At 38.1% G+C, this 25,151-nt stretch overlaps 1 protein-coding gene across 1 annotated transcript; it reads right to left on the bottom strand.

Annotated features, from left to right (window-relative positions):
• Positions 1-267: 267 nt before the first annotated feature.
• YTHDF3 (YTH N6-methyladenosine RNA binding protein 3) lies at positions 268-22,270 on the bottom strand. Its single transcript, XM_032181563.1, has 5 exons — positions 22,168-22,270; positions 20,410-20,434; positions 15,138-15,223; positions 12,353-13,945; positions 268-1,236 (listed from the first exon to the last, which is right to left on the bottom strand). Exons 1-5 carry the CDS (start codon positions 22,189-22,191, stop codon positions 1,213-1,215), a joined length of 1,752 nt encoding a protein of 583 aa, XP_032037454.1. The 5' UTR covers positions 22,192-22,270; the 3' UTR covers positions 268-1,212.
• Between the last annotated feature and the right edge of the window lie 2,881 nt (positions 22,271-25,151).

Raw genomic sequence — 25,151 nt, 5'->3', positions numbered from 1 at the left:
TTCTAATATTCCCTTCCAGCAGACAATGCGCATGGCTACACAAACTGAAACAAAAGACATAATTTTGAGAAGTTAAAAGCTAGTATAGCATTAATCACTTTAATATGCATTCTAAAACTTATCGAATGTTCTAACAAAAAAAATCTTGCTAAAATGGCTACAAATGTCATCCCCATGGATCAGAGTATTTCTTTCAAAATGTTTTCAATATGTGGGAAAAAATAGCTGAACATTGGGACAATGAAACAAAAGATTTGAGAAACAGTATATGCTTGCTAAACAAGAATTATGTTTATTTAGCTAGTGAATCACCTAGAGGAGTAAATTTTCACTTTCATGATAGCAATCTGTCAGGCTTGCAAACACCCAGAAATAGGAATTAAAGATTATTTTAAATGTAGTTATAAAGGTCATAAAAAGTCTGATTTAGACTGAGGTACATTTACTCAAAACTGAGATTCATTGAGTGGTAGCAAACAAACAGTTCCTCAGACAAATGCACTTTTTCAGTATACATGTTACAGAAAAAAAAGAAATGTGCATTAACTGGTGGTGTCCACCAAGCTGCATATTAATATTCTCTTACACCAAACAGTTTGAAACAAGGGAAATGTCATTCTAATATAATTTTATGTTACGTTTCATTTGGCTAAACTGCAGCTTAAAGTTGCTTTGCCATATTAAAAGATTACTACAATAATTTCACATGAACATTTAGACTTGAGTTTTACTCCAGGACTAAATATGGCATGATTTGCTTTTAATCTGTTGAATAGCTAAAAACTGACAATTAAAAAAACTACAACAAAGAAAAAAATTAAGTTGAAGCAATGTGAATCTCACATCATTGAACCACTTCTAATGGTTAAATGTTAGTATTTAACAAATTCAAAGAGTTAATGAATCCTTGCATTCGTTCGGTCTCCTGTGCCTTAGCTAGGATGCATAAATACAAAAGACAGCAGATACTGGTAAAAGCTTCAGGACAGAAAGTGCTTGACGAAGGTACAGTTCTCAAGTGTGTTTGGTGAGAGAGTATAAGGGCAGATGCACTGATGAGAACCATTACAAGAAGAGTCAATTTTGTGTTAAAGTGTTCAAAGATGTCACCTTAAGCAGAAAAAAGCTTTAATAACGTCTTCTTAGACATATTAGGCATTTCCAGAGTCTACATCATTAGTGTTGTAATTCTAGCAGGACATCTCCGTATAGTTATTGTTTGTTCCTATTCCTCTCCTGAAAGAAAGCAAAAACAAAAAGAAAAATAATGTTAATACACATACATGAACTTTATTTGTTTTCTTCTCACTAGAGCAGTGGCATTGATTGTCATTTCTCTTAAATCAAGCAACTAGCTTTAAACGAAAAAAGTGTTTTTTTTTTTCAGAAATCTGAAATATGTCGTTCAAGTCAACTTTTTCAAAATAAGGCACACAACTATAGGTCAAATTAAAACACAAAGATGCTCAAAAACAGCTATCAAAAACCAAAGGTTTTGTAACATTACTTTTAAAAGACTGACAATAAAATATTGCACGAAGTGAACTGGTTAAGGAATCCAAAGAACCTACAAACAACACAAGAGGTAAACCTTCTATTTAATTTGTCAAAAATGTTCTAAGTTTAAATATCTGTCCACTAAATACCTGGAAAAGTGAGGATCATATTCCCAGGTACCTTATTCAAAGCCCACTATAATAAATGTTTCCGTGTGCTTAAGATCAAAAGGTAAAGGAACAAGTTGCACCAATACCACCACCTCCATGCATCATAGTGTTGAGAGGGCAAGTGAAAGACATTTAAAAAGCCATTCATACATTTGTTAAAAAGGTATTTACCAATAAAATTCAAAAACATTACAAATAGGATGGGAAAAAAACAAACTTGAATGCATGCCTGAGTTGGAACGCCTGAGTTGGAATCAGGCTCATATTCAGTACCAAGCTGCCACAGCATTATGAGGTGTAGCCTTTAATGTAAAGGAATACAATATACAACATCATATGTAATAAAAGAAACAATGAACTATAGTTCTATAGTTAAAGTCTAAAACACTAACTGCATCTCTAACAGGGACAAAATGTTCTTCTATTTTACGAGACTAACATAGGAGTAACTTTTTCAATGCTTTTGTCACCAATTTTCTCTACTTTGTTAAACATACAATTACATATTATGACTTATAGGAAAAAACAATGAAATATTTATTCTTTTCTTCATTATATATCGTTCTAACTAGACTGCAGGACACTATTGCTTGACTTTAGGAAACTAAGAAGTTTTCTTCCAATAGCATTTTCTTATAAAAAAAATATGTAAAACTGAGAAGGCTACATAAATGTTTTAAAATGCCTTCATGAAGATGTGGTTCTCTCCCCCATTTAAAAGAACAGAAGTAATTTGCTGTGTTTTATATTATTGTTGCATTACACAGTATGTTATAAATGGAACAAGCATAGCAAGGAAAACCAAAATAAACCAGGAGGTATTTGAACAATTTCAAAACCACTATCTGGTATCATATTGAAACTTTATTATGCCAGAAACTATTTAGAAAAAGCAAAAGTTAGCATGCAATCCCAAATAAATTCTTCCCAGAAGACATTATAATGAAAGAAAAGTCTATGTGACACTTAAATTGGTTATTAGTGTAGAGATGATGCTCTAGTCTTCTCCAAGACAGACTCCTGCCTCAAGAACAGTTGCTTCAAGATGAACACAAAAAAAGTAAGGCTTGCACAAAGTTCTTGGTCACAATAATCCCACCATCTCAGCAGCTGTGTGACTAAGCTTGTACAATCTACAGAACTTCAGTATATTTAAACAACAGCATCTGCAACTATTCTGCAGTATTTTTCCTAGTTCAGAGACAAGTGACCAATATTTGCATAGTGTTTTTGAAGTGAGATTGATGTTATCAGTCATTAATATAAATTGGTATGTTAAAAGTGTATCTCCAGGCTAAAAGCACATGATCACTGGCCTCATGCCTCACGACGCATGTAAGGCATGCAAAAATAGCCTGCTCATGTACATCTTAGATTATTGCTGTACTATTAGCAGACATAACTGAAAGGACTGCACAAAGTGCTGAAAACCACTACTGCAGTACTGTGGTAGCCTATGAAACTGCTATGTTAAATAATGAAGCAGTATTTAAAATATTGATATCTATACACAGGTAATACCATTAGTTGCCATCCATTTGCAAGTATGACAGATGTAAACACTTCAAAACATCTACAAAGCTTCTCTGCATCCTAAAGTGCTGCACAGTAAGCTGACCAGCCTTGTATTTCACACAGCCCTGAATCAAATGCATTTCAGTTCATAACAATTCACTGCAGAAAGGGAATGATATCCTGACTACCTGCTTCCAGTGTGTGAAATAAGGGAGGCTTTACTATTTTTAAGTCCATTTTGAACTCCAGAAAGGAAAAAAGGCTTTAAGAAAAATCAATGCACCTTTCCTGTAGTCTCAAGGTTACATTACTACACGTATAGTTAAGCACTTTAAGCAGACCGACAAACCTGACATTTTTCAACGTGTGCAAACACTGTCTTCTTCAGATATATTGGTGTCAGTGACATTTGGCACTGCGCACAGCAAAATGAACTGAGACAAAACCTGATTTCTTCAAAATACAAGAACAAGACTATGCTCAGTAGCAAACTAGAACCCTCCCCAACCCTAAGTCAGATCACTCAGTAACAGCTTCACTTCCTATCTCAAAAAGTATTCCCCTTTTTCTGCATAACCAGTGATTATTAACATAACAGAAGCCTTTATATCCCAAGCAGCTTTCCACCATCAGCACAGAGGAAATTTCCACTGTACTGTCTGGATTGTACCACATTTCCCTTTCACAAAGCACCTCTTAGTTATTCTGTACATTCAGATGAGCACCATCTTTGCCAAATCTCTCCTCAGCATCCTAGGGTAAAAAGCTTCTCTAGTCAATTCAAGTTGCCTGCCAAAGGCCAGCACAGCCTGCTTCACTTTACAATTTGCCAAAGTGAGGTTATTCAGCTTTAGGTGGAGTTTATGAGCAGGAGTGGAAAGTAATTAGCCATTTGAATTAGAACTATGTGGGAATGCAACAGCTGGTTAGCACTAACTGCTAGCTATAGACCATGTGGTGAGCAGATTGCACACAGGCAAACAACTTGCTACACAAACTGAAAAACCAAATAAAGGTGAACCTAAAGAGGCTCAGGCATTAGGAAGATGTCTCAATCTAGAGTAAACGAAGGTACAAAATGAGCAATGCAGCAACCTGGTCTTAACTGTTAGGTTGACTTATTTCAAAATTTCAGTTCTCTAAATTCAGTGCATTAATTGAATGACCCCGGGCTGAAAAGCAACTGCAGTGTAATTTATCCTCACATTTAACAACCACTGTGCCAACAAAATTTCAGCCTCCTAACAAAAAATGTTTTCTGATCTGAAAGAAACTGCCAAGATGCATAACACTGGTTTCTAGATTTTGATTTTGTTCCCCAAAAAGAAGGGAAATGAAAAAGACTGATTTTTAGTACAAAAAATTTAAGTCATGACCTAACAAAAAGCTGCTACAGTCCTCAGCTGCATTTTTCCCCCCAGGGTCCCACAAACTGAAGCTTAAAAAAGGTGACAGAGAGTAGACCTGAAAGAAGGGCTTGTGCTTTTTTATAGTAGTTGGAGGTGCAAGCATTTCAAAGTGTCCATTTTGAAATCTGTTCAGGATTGCAAACTTGCACAAGCAAATTGCAGATAGCTTCCCCACACGCTCACCTCCAGCACAATCAGCTATACTTGCAAAATAAAATTTTGCTGAACTTGTGCATCTTGCTGCAACATTTAAAACGTTCATGCCTGAAGATGTCTGCTTTGCCCCTCTGTCAAATGTAGCATTCTTAGAGCAGCTTCAGAAGCCAGTGTGTGGCATATCTCAGTTGCTTCGATGCAAACTTTGATTTAATCTTCATGTTCATCTGCAAAGTAAGCTAACATGTCAGACCGCATTTCTGAAGTGAGGTGCTCTGCCAGCTCTGCTGCGTGGGCAGAAACACCTGGCAGAGGCAGAACAGACAGCTGTAGAGGTGGTGAGGAGAAGCCACAGCAAAGTTCATGAAATCTCATTTACTGACGGCATCAGCCAGAAGCTGCAGTTTATTGCACCCCAGTCTGTCATTATAGCCGTAACAGCATAAAAATTGACCTTAGTGCTTCAGAAACAACGAAGAACTGATTACTGAGAAAACCAAAAAACACTAAAAATAGTTTTACCCCATTTACAGCAAGAATGTCATCAGCTGTTAACTAAGTACTTCACCGAAACTTTAAAAATTTGCCAAGTAGGAGTCCCTTTTGACTTCTCACTCATCTCTTAAGACAGATACTACCTCACAACTAGATAAAATACATTTTTCTGAGTAGTACTTCTAGTGAATTCTGGGAATCTTTGAGGAAAAGGTCAGATGAAAAGGATTTCCAGAGGCATTACATGGACCCAAAAGTTTCTTATGTGGCAGATGTAGTAAGAAATAAAAGGGAGATGATGACAACACAAACTAAAAGCCACAAATTAAAAATCAAGCTCAAAGGAAGTCAAATGAGGCTTTAAAAACTCCAGAGCAATTCCTTCTCCTGGTAAGTCCTATGAACTAATACTCCTGAGACCTCGCTGCTGCAGATGATTTCATGTCCAGATAGTAAATAAGGCTTTCTAGCATATAAATATTAAGAAAATCTACAAAACTTATCTACTCTTCATATCAATTTTGATGGCATTTTACTTTATTTCAACCTCTGCAACACTTAGCAACAGCAAAACTGAAAAATTACAATGGAAGTGGTAAATACATTTAAACTTGAGCAGAGCACTGTTAGTGGAACAGACAGATCATATTATTTTGTTATACTTAAAAATTGAATCCGTATCTGAATTTCCACAGCACACTAAGGAGCAGGGTATGAACACAGAAGGCAGAGGTGGGGAAAGAAACCTAACTAGTTTAAAGATACCATGTGATGACAACACGAAGGAAGGCTCTGCAGAAATCATGCTTGTACTAGAACTAGCAAAGTCTTTCCAGCCTTGTTTTCCCAGATGGATATTTTCAGTGATGAATAGGTCAATTCTAACCAGCAGTAGCAAATGCTTCCCTCCAGTGCTGTACACATTGGAATATCAGATGTTAATTAGCAACAATACAGCCATTTCAATCTCATTAAAAAGTTTTTTTAAAAAAAAAAATCAAGTTTCTCATTCCTCATTACTATTTAACAACGTAAGGCAGTGCAATATCGACGTTTGAAGACTGACAACTGATAGCTTTCAGAACTGCATCCATAGAAACTGCATCCACTGACGGTTACAATCACAGTTAAAGGAGCAGAAAGATGACTGACACCTCTGTTACTTCCACTCAGAAGCCCACAGACAACAAGCCCTTACTTTACTGCTCTGCTAGGGAATCTAGAGCACCCCTGGAAGGGTTATGACATTCAATGCAGGGTCTACAAAATATACTGGGGAAGAATTTCTGAGACATTCCTTAAGCCTCACCAATCTTTGCAGATGTGTAACTCAAATTACAGTCTGCCTCGAGGAACCGTGAACATTTTTAATCTTGGTTTCTCATTATATTCCATACGAAACTGGAATTAACATGCAAGTTTGTTTACATTTTCACAACCAACTATAAGCCTAAGTAGAGAAGCATACAATACTACTTCTGTTTATTAAGAACACTATCAGACCCCTGAAAAAGTGTTTAAACATAACTTGGCTCTAACAGCTCTTCTTTCAATTAAAAACACACTTCATAATAATATAATTTCATAATTTCAAATAAGTGTCTCTGAAGGTTAAAGCCAATTAATATTTATATAAAACTTCAACAATCCTAGTTTAACTGAATGTACAAAACAGCTTGGCTAGATATAAGCTTTGTATGGTTTTAAGCTGACATGGTTTTCCAGCAAAGCACCACTAGCAATCTCTGCTTGATTTTCTCCTAACTAGTCCATCCATGACATGAAACAATGAAATACAGCTGAAACAGTTTAGAAAGTCATGCAGGCTGTGATTACCTTATGCAGACATATTTCTTCCCACTTCCTGCAAACAGCAGGAAAAGCACTGCTGTTCTAGTCAATTTGTTTTCAGTGATCTGAGGAGATGCAGCAGGAAGCAAAAGGCTGCTGCATGATTTTTTTTATTTTTATTTTTAACAGCTACTAACATATACTCAGGGCTCTGCTTTTGCTCTGGAAGAAGGGATTTAGAATTGTTCCTTTATCTTATAAAAGATTACTTAGACACAGCATTTAGAAATAGTAAAGTTAACACAGATAACACTCCAAGTTGAAATTCTTGTTTTAAGGATCTACCTTCATATTCAGGAACATCAAAGAATTAGGTTCCAAAAATACCTGGTCTCTGAACACTAGGGTAAACCACTTGGTTGACATTCCTAGCTTTTCCAATAGGGGTCCCTATATTACAGGAGAAATTGATCATTCTAGTCCTAGAGTCAGAATTTAACTCCCCTCAGTAAAAAGGGCTCTGCGGTCTTCATCCTGCAGGCAGCACTTTCAAGAAAAAAGAAAAAGATCCACATAAGTCTTTGTAAACTCACATGTGAGTTTGCTTAGATTCCAGCTTTTTCATTCAACAGTCCAATACTGGACCTTCTCTGCTGCAGCACCTTTTTCCTTACTACAGGAAGGCACACCACTACCTAAACTCTTATTTAAGTCACTCTGACACTTTTTCTTAATACTCAGACCTCTCTATACCATCCCCATCCTGTAAGAAATTCTAAACACAAGCAATGATCTCAGCCACATCCACAGAAAACATGTTTTAAATCTCTACATCTACAAGAAAATTTGTAGGTCATTTTTAGGTACTTCCAAATGACTGAAGATGCTGAAGCAAATGAAGATACAGGAACTATGCATGTCATCATGGGATGAAACTTCTGTATCAATGTGTAAATTAATCTTGCTCCAAACAATCCTCTTCTCCCAAGACCAGGGGTACACATTAATCTTATGAGTATCAAAAGGAGAAAAAAAAAATCTTGATAACACTTCCTGAGCGTTTTTCTTTCTTAAAATAGTTAACAACTGCAATATGACTGGATTTACAAAGAAACTGTAGGTATGTAAGTTCAAGCAAATCATAACTACCTTTAAAACCTCAACAGAAGCATATAGCACTCACAAGATACTAGAAACTGTTTTATTTACTGTTTTGAATGTCCTTTAGACATACCTATGCAAAGTTCAGAAAGCAGTACTACAAAACAGTACAAATAGCATTTAACTACATTAAAAATGTCCATCAACTACCTGTTTTCCTTGACTTGTGCAAGGATTGTGTCTGTATCAGAATTTGACATTACAAAATTGTAATTGAATGGGTCAAAGGAGGGAAGAGTCAGTTTCCTCTTAATGGATTATTTCTCATTTCCCTTCTTCAAAATATTTTTAAGAAATATCTAATCAAGCATTAATACACCAATGTCCTAGAGTGGAAAGGAGATAAGTTGTGTCATTTCAGACTACACTGTTACATATCAGAGAAACAGAAGTTGCATTAATATCAGAATGAAGGAGAAAATAGGAAATGAATCCACTTAAATCAAAGTTCAGCTGTATCTGCATCGCTCTTACAAGATATGTAGTACAAGAGGAAAAAGCTAACATTTTAAATGTTTGACCTTCCATTTAAAAGTTTCTTGAAAAGTTAAAAATCCAAATGCAAATTAGAGAAATACAAACATACTGCATTTCCTTTATCCTTCCCTATGGATAACAATCAACTATTTTCAGTGCTATCACATTAAGACAACAATTTCATGTTAGTTACTGTGTCAGCATTCCACATTTACATGGGACCAGGACCTTGTTTCCATCATATTCTACAGAGAGCAGAATTCAAGAGGTCCTCAGACAACAGATAGTTGTAGTTTAATAAGCCACCTCCTGTGGGTGATAAAGACTATTAACAATCATTTGACTGGTTTTTGTTCTGTTTCTTTTAGTCAAATCCATGTTAGTTTGTTAGCATCTACATTAGTATGTTAATATCTACATAGTTATGCACCTGATCATCAGTAAATACTGTTTTTTTGCAAGCTATTTTTCTACTGCAATTATGCGCTCTTAAATTGTGTCTTTCTTCTGCTCCTTTAAAAAAAACTTTTTCTAACTGGTTTCTGTTGAAAGACAATCCAACAGAGTTTTAAACAATCTGAATGCAGTTATGCACACTTACACCCCAAAACAGTAGTTCAAACTACAGACTAATGCAATTTCAGATTTCAACGTACTATTAACAGACCTTGTGAAAAAGGGGCAAGATTTCTTTGCTCCTTAGGACTACAGCACTTGCACACTTAGAACAGGACACTAACCTGAGCCATACAAAAACTGTGAACGATTACTGCACAAATTAGTTTCCAATCCCACTTTTGGGAACACTACCCACAGCAGGGTCACATCAAATAACAGTACACACTCCAGCTCTAATATTTAGACTTGAAATGATTATTCACAATCATTTGGAAGTAACCTTTATCAAATGGCAAAGTTAAGCAAGTTTAATGTTCATCAGACTATTCAATGCACTTTTACAAGTATACTGTCCTATTTTAATAAAATATACTGATAGGTCATATTGGAAATTAATTATTGATTCCCCTGAGCTGTTAAGATTAAACTTTTACAACCAATTATTTTAAAATAAGTTAGCTGGAATGATGAACAGTTATAAAGTAAATTAAATCCATAAATCACATGCTGTTATGTTTAGATCAGTGATGGATTCAAATTTTTTTTTTTTACCACCTATTTAACAACAAAATATTAACTGAACTTGAAGGAACACGCAAGTGACTACTGCTGTCTGATGCACTTAATATTTTATTAAGAGCCATTAGCACATTTTTCATAACAAACACTAGAAACAAAATGATCCCCACAGCTGCCACAGAAAGCATTTTATACACAGAATATACAGTTTTACTGGCAGTAGAAAGTGCACTAATTTATATATAGCTCCATAAAAACCTAGATAGCACTAGGTAAAGGATTACTCAATTAACCATAAAACAGAGCTTACAATAGTAAGTAATTATTTCTGAGCTATGTCTGAATCATGAAGGAGTTAACTGTATGTTTACAGGTTGGGGATAAGTTGTTTATATACTGTGTCATAACAGAACAAGAAGCCTAGACATTTTAAATCAACACTCACATGCAAGAGAATGAAAATCATCTCAGTGCCTAGCATTAGTTTAATTTGGACTTCATACATTTTAAGTACATACTAATTTGCTCAAGGCATGTCTTAAATCCATCAACAGAAGAAATCTCACTAGATATCCAGCACTAAAGTCATTATTTGTTTAAGAATTGGTCACAAAAACAAGTTGTACAATGCTGGAGAAGAATCAATGCCTCCTGTGCAAGTATCAGGGCAAGTATGTTTGTTCTCATTAGTGCTGGGAAAGGCAGCTGTTTCAGCAGAGAAAAGCAGAGCTCACTACTTGAGTCATATGGATAATGCGTGCTTCACCAAGAAGATTACAGGAAATAGCAATGTTCCTTTATTACACAAAATATACATAACCTCATTGTCATCTAGAGACCCACTAAATGCTGAGTTTAGTAATTTGATTTTTAAGTTTATCATACACAGAAACACTACAAAACCCATGCTCCCTCCCCCCGCCCCCAATTACATTTCATGGCTTTTAGCTACTGCAGAGGAACCAAAACCACAAATAAAGCAGCTGCTAGGGCATGTCTGAATTATGACTCCTTTGACAAGTTCTTTCACAGAAGTATCAGCTTTTGAAGCAGCCAAGGTATGTGTGAAAGTGTCTTAAATAATCAGAAATATAAGAAACAGGAAGGCCATAGAGAAACACTATAATCCTTCTGAAACATTACAAATAATGTTGTATTAAAGCCTGAAAAAAATCAGTTTTCCCCATACATAGTATATTAGATACGAATGTGGCCCAATCTCCCATCATCAAGATGGCACAGAAGCAACAATACTGATTTAGGGCAACTCTGTTTTTAAAAAGGAAAAAAACAATACGTATATTTAAAAGGCATTACCCACGCAGATATTCATCCTGCCTCCAAATAAAAAACCTCTAACATAATTTATTGCGGAGTTGTGCAATAAAACTACGAAGTTGAATTTGGGTATACATGACACCAGTCTAGAGGAGATGCCAAACATATGTTGAAGGATTAGGTATGTTCAAGGGCTAGAATCACTAGACACTATCAGAAACCTAACAGAAGTAAGGAGATAGTGGAGCAGGTAACACAGCCAGAATGGTGACAGTTTCAAATGAAAACAAATACAGCACTTTACAGACCACAAGTTTCCTAATTAGCAAAACCCCTAGAGTTTTGGGGTTTTGTTCAGTAGGTGGTGCAATGGATGAACAGAAAGTACTACCACCAAACCCCAGTAATGCAAATTCTCACTTCTGAGTACTTGCACACCAAACTAGTACAATAGTTCCAGATCCCTGAAATGCTTCTCACCATGAGACAAGTCATGTATTTACTGTTACTAGCAAGCCTGGAAAGAAAATACAGTGAAAGTGAATATTGAGGCCAATAGCGAATAGAAGTGTTTTTAGTAGAGGGGGAGTACGCAAAACAAACAGAAGTACTAAAAGTAATTTAACTTAAATGCTTTTTTCTCTTCCCCATTTTTCTCAAATACTGACCTCCAAAACTAGTTTTCTCTACAGATTTATCATTTATTTTCTCTACAGATTTATTATTTTCATCACAGAAATTAACTTTTTAATTGCACTATCACCACTGTCCAAAAAATAATTCTGACACTGTACAAAATCACTGTATATCACATTTCACAAACTTAAATACAAATTAAATCAGGAGGAAGATCTTTTTCACAGTGATCTTGCTGTTAAAATTTTGCTAAAGCAACCTGAACTGAAATATTTTGTTAAACTTTCTGCAATTTCACATTTCAAATGACATCCAGAAAAAGTAAAAATCTAAACTAGAAAACTTCAGTCAATACACTCAATTTGGGTTTTGTTTACTTTGTAAAACACATCTGAAGTCAGCTAATGCCCACATTAGTATTGTGGTTAAATACGTAACTGTTGTTGTGTTAACGCAGATATAAGAACTTAAATCTTTTCATTAATAGGTAGTTACATCAAGTATATACACTTTAGGGGGGGGAAAGCACCACTTTCTGATTCAACACTCACAGAGATTTCAGTCATATGAAATAACAAGCTTACCAAAAGTAGGAAAAACAGGAGAGCTACTATAATACTGATTTCTTACCCTACGCATGGCTTCCTCCTCCTCTTGACGCTTTTCATAATGTGCAAAGTCATCAAAGATTGAGGTGGTATGCTTGAAAGTAGCAATTATTTTAAGCACTTGCTTGGCTTTTTCTAGGGGTACTTCTTGAGTGTCCCTCGAATTGGTAACTGGTTTGTTGTCATTGTTTTCCAAGCGAATATGCCGCAGTTGGTTATTGGGAACGTCTTTGACAAAGATCCATTTGACATCAAACTTGCCCTTCCACTTATCCTGAGACCAGACACCAGCATATGCATTGTAGTCCACAACAGACTTCATCTCAGCCACTCCACAAAAGTGTCCACTGCCATTCACGCTGAAGAGTAAATAGAGTGGGCCTTTTCCATTCAAGGAACGGTAAGCAGCATCCAAGCGCTTATTACCATGTTCAGTACTACACCAGATAGAGTACTTAATGGAGCGATGAATATCGTCCTCTGAATAACTTTTGATTATAAACACACGTCCATTCTTCAGGTTCCAATCGAAGTCTTTGGGATTGTAGTTGTTTATGGCCTTTAGTTTCTCCAGCACTGGGTGCACTTCCACACCAGAAGGTGAGGAGCTGACGGATACAACACCTAAACCAAAGTTTTCAGTACCAGCTCCGTTGTTCTGGCTGAAGCCCACCCCCCTATTACGAGGCGCTACCCAGCGGTTTTGCAGCTGTTGCTGCTGCAACTGGTGAGGCTGGGCCTGCTGCTGAGGTCCTTGTTGCTGTTGTGGTTGCTGTGGCTGAGGCTGCTGTTGAGGCAGTTGGCTTTGCACCAGTGGTGGTGGTTGAATTAATGGCTGAGGCTGCTGGATTATAGTCTGAGGAGGCAGTACTGGTTGGGCTGGGGGTGCTTTTACCACTGACCCTTTGTCATCCCAAGTTCCAATATTCATGTTGTGTTTTATAGGTGGGGGTGGTACAGCAGGGCCCCCAATGCCCACGTTACCTTTAGGCTTGAGTTTTGGCTGAGGTTTAGCAGGCTTCCTTGCAATGGCAGCCCATGAGGTTGGTTTAGGTGCTGAACTGCTAACTGGGGGCACGCTGTTGGCTGCAATGCTTGTCATACCTGTACTGCTCAGAGCTGAACCTACAGTTTTTGTTACAGCAGCCGTCATATCTCCACCAATTTTCAGTCCAGTCATGCCTTGCTCAATGCTGCTAATACCAGGCACCTTGCTCAGAGTATCGCTGCCAAATCCAGCCTGTCCATCTGCTATGGCTCTCCCAAGAGAACTAGGTGGATAGCCATAGCTGCTGCTGTAAGCAGAGCTTTGCGTTGATTGTCCCTGAGATCCACTCGTCCCCCATGTAGAGAAGTCTGCATTCCCAGGAAAAAAATTAAATCCATGCTGCCCAAGAAACGGAGGGGTATTTCCTAATGCCCCAGGTTGACTAAATACACCATCGGGTATGTAATGGTGTTCACCATTACTCATCTGTCCATAAGTTGTCAAGTATGGCATTGGAGGGTCACCTGCAGTTGACCATGCTGCTTCGCCTAAAGAGTACGGAAATCCAATGGATGGAGCATAATAACTAGGCATATATGGGTCTGACATTGGTGGATAGCTGTTACTCTGCAAGAGAACAAAACAAAAGATCAGCAATATAGACTACATCCACAAGCCAAAAAAATCTCTAATACCATCCAAATGTTTTTAACGATTATATGAATGAAATTATACTTTCACCACTCCTCACAGGTAACAAACACGAATACCTGTTAGAATTGGCCATTTTTTCCACAAACCATTTTAAAAACAGAGTCATAACAGTAGTTTCATAAGCAGAGAAGCATATCTGCAACTAGGATTTAAAGTTTTGCTATTTTTTTTTTGTCAGATTTCTCACTTTTAATAGGAGACAGCTGCAGGAACATGATGGCAGAAAGGATGTAAGGATGTCTATTTGTTCCAGGAGGAACAATACTCAAACCATAAGCTTTCCGTTAAGTATAATTTGTGGTCTAGCAGAACAAAGTTTACTGGCTAAATTCAAATATCAAGATTTGCTGGAAATCACAACAGTTATTTCTTTATGTGAGAAAGTACCAAGACACTTGAAAGACTACCCCCATGTAAATTCTGATGTTGTTTTGGAAAAAATATGGCACAAACATTATCATACCTCCTTAATATCACACTATTTGATTAAGTGGGAAAGCAAGAAAAATTCTCAAAAGCCTTTTAATAATTTGTCCTTTCCCATCTCTCATGGCCATCACAACATATAAAGTTAACTTAATGAATATTAACTTCTGACTACAGAGACAACTCCCAGCTCTGAAAACAAGTCATTAGCTTTCTGGCAGAAGTGTTATACCAAGCCATAGTAATATTAAACTTCAATCTATTATGCCATCAACTAGAAGATACTATTCCTCCTACCAATGTCAAAGGAAATCACATCCATGCAGTTAGTATTTTCTCAGAGCCAATTAAACTGTTGTTTTGAACTTAATCTAAAATATGATGAATTCATTGTAAATTTAAGGTGTGGGCTTTCACTTTGATATTTGGGTTTGTTTTATTTTAAGCTTCTTATAATTGGATCTTTCTGAAGTCAGAATACAAGATCAGGAGATATCAGAGCATGCTTTTCAACTGAATCTTTTCCAGAATTTAAGACAACTTTACCTGTTTAAGATATGATAAGACAGAAAATTATATTTCAACAGGTACTCAGACAAGTAATGCTAAGAAGCATCAAATTAGGTCTGGAAGTCCACCAAGTCGCACAGTTAAATTCAAGAAAGTAATATTCACTTACCTGATTTGTCTGACTACTTAGATATGGCTCAAAATCATCATCATTTACTGCATCCTTTTGATGAATCGAACCGTTTTGTACTGAAACTAAAAGTAAATCTGTATTAGGTATACTCTCTGGAAATCTATCACACTTTCGATCTAGGTAACACTTCTTAATCACCTGTGCACTGAAATACCTCTACTTATGCTTTGAGACTGAATATATTATCATTAAATACCACATTGCCAATTTAAAGAAAATAGTTTGTTTTGTCTTTAAGTCCCCCAATTACATCTCAGGAGAGGCCTGGAAAGACTGCAACCAGAACAGACTATTCCTGTCTGTGGAGTTTCCTCCTTCCTGAAAGAGGAATTTTCCTGAACTCCACAGACAAAAAAACTACAGTCACACCTTATTTGCATGGGCAATAAATCCAGCGTTTCCAGAAGTACCAGACCAAGTGCATATATACAGACCAACCCGACCACACATTCAATAGGTTCAGGGAAAGTTGCAACATGCACCTTTCTCTTGCCAAGAATAAAGTCAGTAACCCACCAAGACAACTGGGAAGAGCTATTCCAGCTGTTTAATTTTGTAATTGCTACATAACTATTATACTATACTAAATTAGCAGCATCTCTAGAGTTCATAGGGGACAAGACAAGATGTACGCAATAGCTGAAGTCCCCAAGGGTGATTACAATCCTTATGTGCCACTTCACACTGGAATCTCTACCTACCTGCTCTTCTTAGCCTTTTATTACTTTTAATTTCATCTAAGGCATTACACCTACCTGGGATTTTGCAGCTCCCAAATTATTTGAAGCATCTCTCAACTCCCCCTCCCAAGCTATTATTTAAACAAAGTCAAATTGCACAAATTTCTACTAAACTCCACTGTTTCCCATGGTGCAAAGCAGAACAGGCACTTAAATGAGGAGGCTGCTGATTTGAAATTATACAACTTCAATCTGAGAAGATAAAGAACTTCTTCTCAAAAAGAAGTGTCTGCTTTTCTGAATGCCTTTTTTGTTGTTTTTATTAGTAGCTTCAGTGAAAACAAGTTTTAGAGTAATCAATAAGGTACACTATGAATCCATGACAGCAGAAGTTCCAGGAGATTTTCTGACAGATGGCAAATCTGAGTTATGAGTTGACTCCTGTTTCCCTCTTCTAGCAAAAGCTTCTGAGAAGTATATACAACCACATAACTAAACTTTCAGCTTTGTTGTAGCCAGTTTTTTAGAGAAGGCTTTGTTGCTTGGTTGTGCTCCTCCCTCCCCCAAAGTTCACACTGCAAACCAAGCAGTACTTGGACCATATCACTTCCTAATTTTTTCACATTTGATTTCAATAACTCTAAAACAAACTATCCTCAGGGAATTAAACTAGATGAAAAATAACAATGGAATAGACGATCGTAAGAAATAACCAGAATTCTGGAAAAATATATTAATTTCAGACAGCAGTAACAAGAGCTGAAAAATCATAATTTAACACAGAACAATAAAAGATTTGTTCCAAAGCAAATACCTGGGGAGGAGGGAAGCAACTTGCATCTTGTGCATCTCCCTGGGGTTTTAAAAGTTAGAACACTTGACACTTCAATTGCTACAAACTGGCACAGTGTGTATGTATGCTAGCTGCAGCCAATTATGACCAGCAATAATGAGCATTATTAAAACAAGATATAAAAATACTTATAAATTAAGTAACAACTGAAGTTAATATTAGTGCTTTATTTTGTTTTCCCCATAAATAAGGAGTTTCAGTTCTGGTCATTAATCATCCCAAATTTACACACAATGGAAACACACTAATGAGCTGGAACACTGTATTCCTTTTTATGTTTGGCCCAGTCACACCAGAGGATGATCCTCAAAGTCTTTTCTCCACACCATATTCATTGCTTATTCTTAACCAATTAGTATGGACAGGAAAATTTTCAAATACTATTTTCTTCTAATAGAAAAGTAAATGGAGGGAGAAGTGTCTTGAAGGAATGCAGCCACAAATAAAGGGATGTACAAGCATGTCAAGACTGGAACCTTATCAAAATTAATCTCTTTTTAGCATCTGCCATGTTTGTTTCAGAGGTATCTAAAGATAACTTAGAATTATTTTTGGTCAGCCATGACACATAACAGAATGCTATTGTAAACTTATTTCCTTTCTTATTCATTCTGTATTGAGATCTTAAGTCAGAGACAAAATATTTCCACACTGCCATCTTTACTATTAAATGTATACATTCCCCAGTGAAATGGCCTGACTAGAAGTGTTTCTTTGGCTTTCCATTCTAACTTTACATAACATGTTAATCATGAAGAACGTAGCCCACACACAGATTTAACAAGAGCAAACAGATTAAGATGCATGCCTTATACCCCAAACCTCACACTAAGTGTTCCAACTGAACAGGGCAGCAATGAAAAACACTAATGGAAACTAATCTACAGTTACTAAAAATATCTGTATCAATCCAACCCTGAAAATACTGTATGCTTCCGCAAACACTGTGAAAACATACGATGTAATTAAACGTTGTGAAGAAACATCTCATCAAATACAGGAACTTAAAGCTTATGCTCTTTTAGCTGCCACTATCCTTTGAATAACCACTTGCAAAAAGCGCAAATGATGGCCAAAGGCATAAGAATAAAATTTTCCTTAGAAGCAGCCATTATACCTTGATTAATGTGGAGAATGAGGCCTAAAATAAACAGGTAACATTTCATTCCTGCTTTAAACCTCCTACAAAACCAAAAAAGATATATACACATATATATGTAAACAGAAGTCAGCACTTCTCTATCATAGGTGTGATACACTGGCATGAACAAAAGAAAGGGAAAGAGGGAGCTTGGGGAACACCAGGTCCCTATCACCCCCATCTTAAGACATCATTTGGTTGTTATCATTTCTGATGTTTCATGTCAACACTACAGCATTTGACAAACAGAGTAAGAGAACTTTCAAGATAAGATAATTTACTGGTTTAAGTCTCTGAAATACTGGAATTAACATCCAAGAGATTGATAGTACTGTTCTACGCCCTGCAACTTCAATCCCACACATTCTGGTCAAAGGAAAAAAGCACATTACACCAACTTATAATTAACTAGAACAAAGCATTAACAACATTTTACTAGACAATACAAATCAGCTACTTCTATCATTTGCAGGCTTAGTATTTTTATTTCAATATGATAAATACTTTCTATTTACATGCATACACCCATTCAACTGCCTGTTCTAAATCTCTCATATGCTCTATCAGCCCATGCAAACAGTAACCTTTTCACCATCCTTTTCAGCATCATGATTCTTATGCATAGAATCAAATTTAGTCTGTTGACTCAGACTAATCACATCTTCCCTCAAAGCCCCTTTAAGCTGGGACTATATCGTGACACCTGAAAAAGATTACTGTCTGCTAACATGTGGATGGACAGTAAGGATTTATGCTACTGACATACATCCTCTTGAATGAGTCGCTGATGCAAAGACAACTATTTGTGCTACCCTGTGCCACCATCTTCAATCTCCTAGCCCTTTAATCTAAGGCTAAATCATAAGTCAGATTCATATGCTATTTGCTTTAATGTATATTTCACCAGAATTGAGCTGATTATTGGTTTGTTTCACTACAACTTTCATTGAGGTCATATTCTCACCAGCAGCCTACATATATATACACATTATTTAACAGGATGCACTCCACAAAAATGCAAATTTAAAAAAATGCAAAAACATTTTTATTTAGGAATTTATGAGCTGTATTTTGATAGACATTCTGAAGTATTTACAAATTACAGCACAAAAAAATGCTAACATTAGTTAGTAAAGTTGACTTGTTTTCCTTATTGAACAAACTGCAAAAACAGCATCCAAAACAGAGATGCTTATTAATACTTCCACTCTCAATTCATATATATGGAGTACAGTTCAAAAAAACTACTTATAAGATTCTCTAATAGATGCATCTTAATAACCTCAGAAAACGAAACAGTGTAATTCAAAGAACAGGAAGCCACAAGCTACTTGCTAAGACAGAACTGACTTCTCATTTAAGAGCAACATGGAAGACAAACAGAACTGTTTTAGAGACACAGAAAGAGTTAAAAGCTCCATAAATATTAGAATATGAGAGAACATGAGAGCATGACCAAACTCAAAAGGCCTGAGGAGGCAAACAGGTTCATTTTTCTCTGAATGCATGTCACAATTAAAAGAGAACAGACCAAATTCAACAAGATTCAGGATCCACTTGTCAACACATGAGTGACATATACAATAAGCAGCAGATAATCTGCACACAGACAAGGCAGCAGAATAAGTAAACTGTGGATAACATTAAATGACAGTTCACTGGGAACAATTAGATTAGTTCAGGTAATGAACAGCATGGGCAAAAAAATGGTTCTTTTCTGCAGACAGAAATAACAAGCATATTGAATACATCATGCAGGTAGCTGTTTGCGTATTATTCTACAGCCCAGCTTACTGAGCAGGTAAAAAATATAAACGGGCACAAGTGTACTGATTAAATAAAAATAAATCCCAAATAAATTTTGAAATCAAAGATAAATCCCAGACCAGAAATAAATTGTAAGATATAATCTGAGATGCTGTCTAGGACAGACTTGCCAAGTATTTTTGAGGGAAGAATATTAAGTAGTTAACTGTTTGTTTCTGTGGGAGGGAAGAAACCCCAATGAGTATGGTATTTAAAAACTAAGATGTTAACAGAAATATGAAAAAGAAAAGCAAAGGGCCTAGAAAAACGAAGGAAACATTCTTGACTGACTAATACTAACATGAAAAGCCACGAAATTTTCTGAAAATAAGGGCGATCTGTTTTGCTCACAGATATGAGTAACTAAATAGTCACGTGGCTCTTGTCTCTCAAGCTGAGGAAGCTGTTCAAAGACTCTTCCTGATGATTCTAGTAAACTGATTCTATTCACTCTACAGAAAGACCCAAGGTATACTGTTAAAGAGATTATACAGACATATCACATATCAGCTAAAAATAAATAGCTATTTTATCTGCTTACTCGTGACATTAATCTTTATCTGCAAAATAAAACATTTTAAATTGATGTGCCATTGTGCAATAGTAAAAATGCTGGGAAATAATATTTGGCACACCATTTCCTGTCATCTTGCTCTGAAATAAGACATCCTATAGCTGCATTCTCTTCCCATAATTGTCTCAGGACACATTAACCTCCACAAACAACAAGATCAGAGACTTACACAAAATTACAAGGAATCAACTTACCTTTATTTCCCTGTCCTTTAGGTCTCTGTATAGGAAAGGGGAGGGGGAAGCAAAACAGAAAAGTTCAGTTAGAATCCTCAGATGTTTACTTCAGGATATCTCAATTTTTTTTGCTAGTTCTGTTGTTTTCAATTTAAGTATCAATTCAAACTACTATAAAAACACGCTGAAACACAAACCCAACAGAATCGTTTTAAAATTGAAAGAATTTCACAGAAAACCATTAAAGTATTCTACAGTCTTTTATAGCATGTGAAGCTTAACCGGTGGTGGAAATGCAATGAAATGAATTTTGATTGCCCCTCCTTGAGAAGCATAAGCAATAAACATAGCATAAACTGAAACAGAGAAAGTTAGCTTAAGATTACTGCCAGTGCTAGAACTTCATTATGATACGTCATCTTTAGAATTGACTTACAGTTATTTATCAGAGAAAAAACCTACCATGTCTTGCCTTTTAGATATACAGAAGTATACAAAAATACACGGTAATACTGCAAGCTGAACTACAAGCTGCGCATTCCTCATTTAGGCAATTACATTAAGTCTCTACACTTTCACACGGAAATACCTTAAGGAGAATTTTTTTTTCCAGGATTAGTCATTACAAAACACTGTTAATCTGTCATGCACTAAGAATCACTGTAACAGTACAAATTACAGTATCCTTAATTCCTCTACAGCAAAATAAAACAGCTTAAAGACAGAAACAACTACCAACCCTGAGAGTTTAATTCATCTCCTCATATATGTACAATTAAGCATGAGTTGGTCTCCTGGCTCCATCACTAGCAATTTTTAGTCCTGACAGACTCAGTATTTACTGGTTTGAAAGTTTAGGGTAGGTTAGAGATAACCACCTCCATCTTGCTTTCACATGCATCTGTCTCAGGGTTAGGTGCCTGTTTAACACAGCTCCATCTAAAGCTGCATTGGTTAGTCACTCCCCTCTACTCAGACGAGAAAAAAACATCTGTAACATTAAAAGCCCCAGCTATATCTTCTTTTCTGATATATCTCATCCAGGCACGCAAGGATCAACAAGAGCCGTGAAACTAAAAGAAAGTCGAGAAGCAGCAGCCCCCGCAGAAGCGAGGGGAGCAATGAAAAGCTAAGAGACCACTGAGCTAGAAATAAGTGCATAAAAGGAAACCGGAGAGCATGCAGAGGGACAAAAGCAGCAAAACGCTACAGGCACACGAGGAAAAATAAAAGAGGGAAGGAGGCTGCGGGGAGAAAACTTTTGGGGAGTGGCAGAGGCCCGAGGAGGAAGCAGAAAAGCACGCACCGAGAAACGAAGAGCAGCAGAGGCCTAGCAGAGATTAGTTAGAAATAATAAAAAAAAAAACCAACAACCTCACAAGGCCCGGGAAGGATCGCAGCGCAGCGACAGGGAAGGAACGGCGGAGAGCGGGTGGAAGGCGCGGAGGCCGCGGGGGAAGGAAGAGAAAGCGGCGAGGCCCGCGGGGAGGAAAGGTGGGTGAGGAGGGAGAGGAGAGAAGGCGTGGAGAGCGGGGATGCGGCGGCAGCAGCCCCAAAAGGCCGGGAGGGCGGCACGGAGGCGCCCGGGCACACAAAGCCGGCGGGCAGCGGGGCCCGGCGGGCCGGGGGAGGCGGAGCGGGGCGGATGGGCGGCTATAAATAGGGGCCGCCGGAGCGGCCCAGCAGCACGGGCAAGCCCATGGCGGCCGGGGCGAGCCGGGAGGGAGGCGGCCGCCGCCCCGGCGCCGGGGGGGGGGGGTGAGGGGGGGCCGGTACCTGGTCGACGCTGGTGGCTGACATTCTTCACGGGGAGCCGCGATCCCCTCGCTCCGCCTGGGCCTCGAGTGCTCGCTCGCACGCCGCCCGCCTCCCTCCTCCTCCTCCGCCTCCTCCTCGTCGTCGTCCTCGCCCTCCGCCGGGTTGTCGCCGCAGGAGGCAGGCAGCCGGCCGGCCGGTCGCAGCGCCGCTTCCCCCCCCGCTGCTGCTGCTGCCGCCGCTCCGGGCTCCGCTTGCCCACAATGGCGGACGGGCTCCGGCTCCCACTTCCGCTCGGCGGCGCCCTGACCTTCCGCTCCCCCTCCGCCGGCGGCGCCGCTGACCTTTCCCTCCCCGGCCCCGCCCCCATGTCACGTGGGGGGGCGGGGAGGGAGGGGAGGGGAGCGGCGGTGCGCTGCCAGCGGCTTAAATGGTGCCCGGGAGGGGGCAGTGCGCATGCGCAGGGCGCCTCCGTGCCCGCCCGGAGCCTTGCGGTGCGCATGCTCGGCGGGGACAGCTGGGGAGAGTTAATGGTGATGGGCTGCGCGCTACTGCGCATGTGCAGAGCGGGGGGGGGGGGGGAACAGGGCGCATGCGTGGGGAGCAACCGGTTGTGGCGGTTCATGTCCTAATCCCAATCCCACTCCCAGCCCCAATCCCAATCCTAATCCCAAACCTAGTCCCAGTTCCAGCCCCAATCCCAGCCAGCCCAAACCCTGAAGCCCCTCAGTTGAAGCACATCTTCTGACAGGAGCCCCTGCTGCCAGTGCTGCCTCCCCTCCCCTCCCTCCTCGTCGCCCTTAGCAGCAACGCCAAAATTTGGTGTGAGGGTGACCACGAGTTTAACGCTTGGTTAAACACAGTGTTATGTGTATGGCTACTTTCACCTCATTAATAAAGCATGCAGGCCTTAATCACTGTAAACACAAGTTCAGCATGCATAGGTGGTTCCAGTAGCAGACAATCTTCAATAAACACCATTGCTCATCTGATGATGGGGAAAATCAAGCAATTATGGGCTTGAATGTGAAAATCTATCATTGTAATTCAAACACATAGAGTTTTGGGGAGATAATGCCTTAAATCCTGTACCATCTGTAATATAAACAGAGTAGTCTGGGCAAAGTGAAAGGTATATCACTTGCAGTCAATTCCTTTTGCTACAGGGTGCACATCTGTTTTTTCCTCACAAAGTAAGGAATGTCTTTTTTATTGTTTGTTCTTCCTTTAGCAATTACGCAAATTGATCCAAATAACTGGGTAAACAACCATTCTGCATGGAAATCTCAGGTTAGAGTGGATAATAATTTCTTACTATTGTCAAAAAGTGAGCATTATACTGGACGTTACACAAAATTGGTGTAGTTATGACTTGAGTGCTCATGTATTCCACTGCAGTGCAGTCTGACAACCACCCATCAAGAAACATAGATGCTAGAGTCAAGAAGGAAACAACGAGGATGATGAAAGGTCTGGAAAATTGGTCTGAAGGAAAAGATTGAAAGAAATTACTTTAGTTGGACTAGAAGAGAGAATGAGGGTTGACGTGAAGACGGTCATCAAATATTTTTATGTATGAAAGAGAAAGTGATAATTTTTTTGTGCTTTTTTTTTTATTTTTTTTTTTTTTTTGAGCATCACAAAATAAAAGGGATTTAAACTATATGTGTAAATTTGGTCTTCTCTTATGACACCTGGATGACTAGCTGACCTTTCCTGACAACTGAAGTTTGGATAGGACTACTTTAAAAGACCGTCAGAGCAAATAAAACTGCAACCCTGCCTCTGTAGCACCACAGTTACAAATCAGGTGAGACCCTTTATGTTCAGTCTTTAAAATCACATTTCTCTTTTTTTTTTTTTTTTTTTTTTTACTGTTTTCCTACTCCATAGGCTGCTCTGGCATGAGGGGTTTCTCACTGTTTGATGAAGTGGATCTAGTTTGCATACAACAACAACAACAAAAGCACAATAAGACAGAGGAAAAAGTAAGAGTAACTCAAACAAAGAGCATGGGCACTTATGTGGGAATAATCCCCACCTCACATCTATCTATCTGTCTATCTGTCTATCTATCCAACTATTTATCCATCCATCTGCACCTTGGATAGTTTCCTTACCAGTAAGCTAGATGTTCATTTATACACTTTTTCTCCCACTGGCATCTTCTATCCTTGTTTTATTTAACCACAGTGAAATAACTTCAACACCAGAATACTTTTTAGTGTGGTGATTAGAATACTGCCACAATAAATGTGGGTCCTAATCTCTCTCCACTGAGGAGCTAATTAAGATTTCTCAGTATTTCAAGGGGACTACTTGGCCTACCAAGGTGGATATTGAATATGTCACTAAGGATTCCAGTTTGGATTTTACAGACCTAAATTTGACATTGGGAACACTAGATAGGAGTCTTCCATATCACTCCATTAGGGAAACCAGGCCAATGAATCAATGGGTTTTAAACCATCTTGCCAGTTTTCAGGGTTTTATCCCAAGATTTAGAAAGTGTATTTTTCAACCTCTTATCTTTGGAATCATAAAATGACATCAAAATAACATTTTTTTAAATGGTTTTGGTCTTCCTGATGGACAAAAAGTTTTGGAAGTAAGCAGCTAAGAACTTCAAAAACAGGTTTCAGAGAAAGGAAAACTCTATTTTATTTTATTTTATTTTATTTTATTTTATTTTATTTTATTTTATTTTATTTTATTTTAATCTCATTGGATTTGACCTCATGTCATTATTGTTTTAAGCCAAATATTATTGAATGTTCAGGGATTTAGGTATTGTTCCTCTTACACCACTAATGTGTTGCCTTTGAAAAAGTGCTGGTTGCTAGTGACTTAACAGCCTCTATTCAGTTGAATATGCAATGTAATAGTGGAACAAATAAAGCCAGTAGGAACTTAGAATTTATTTGTAATGGTCTCTGCAATGTGTGTGACAAAAATCCAATGTACTGCAAATATTTTCAATTTTTGATAAGGTTGGTATCTGTACT

This window comes from Aythya fuligula, chromosome 2 (genome assembly GCF_009819795.1).
Source record: "Aythya fuligula isolate bAytFul2 chromosome 2, bAytFul2.pri, whole genome shotgun sequence".
Taxonomy (NCBI): domain Eukaryota; kingdom Metazoa; phylum Chordata; class Aves; order Anseriformes; family Anatidae; genus Aythya; species Aythya fuligula.
This window is presented reverse-complemented; position numbering and strand designations above follow the sequence as displayed.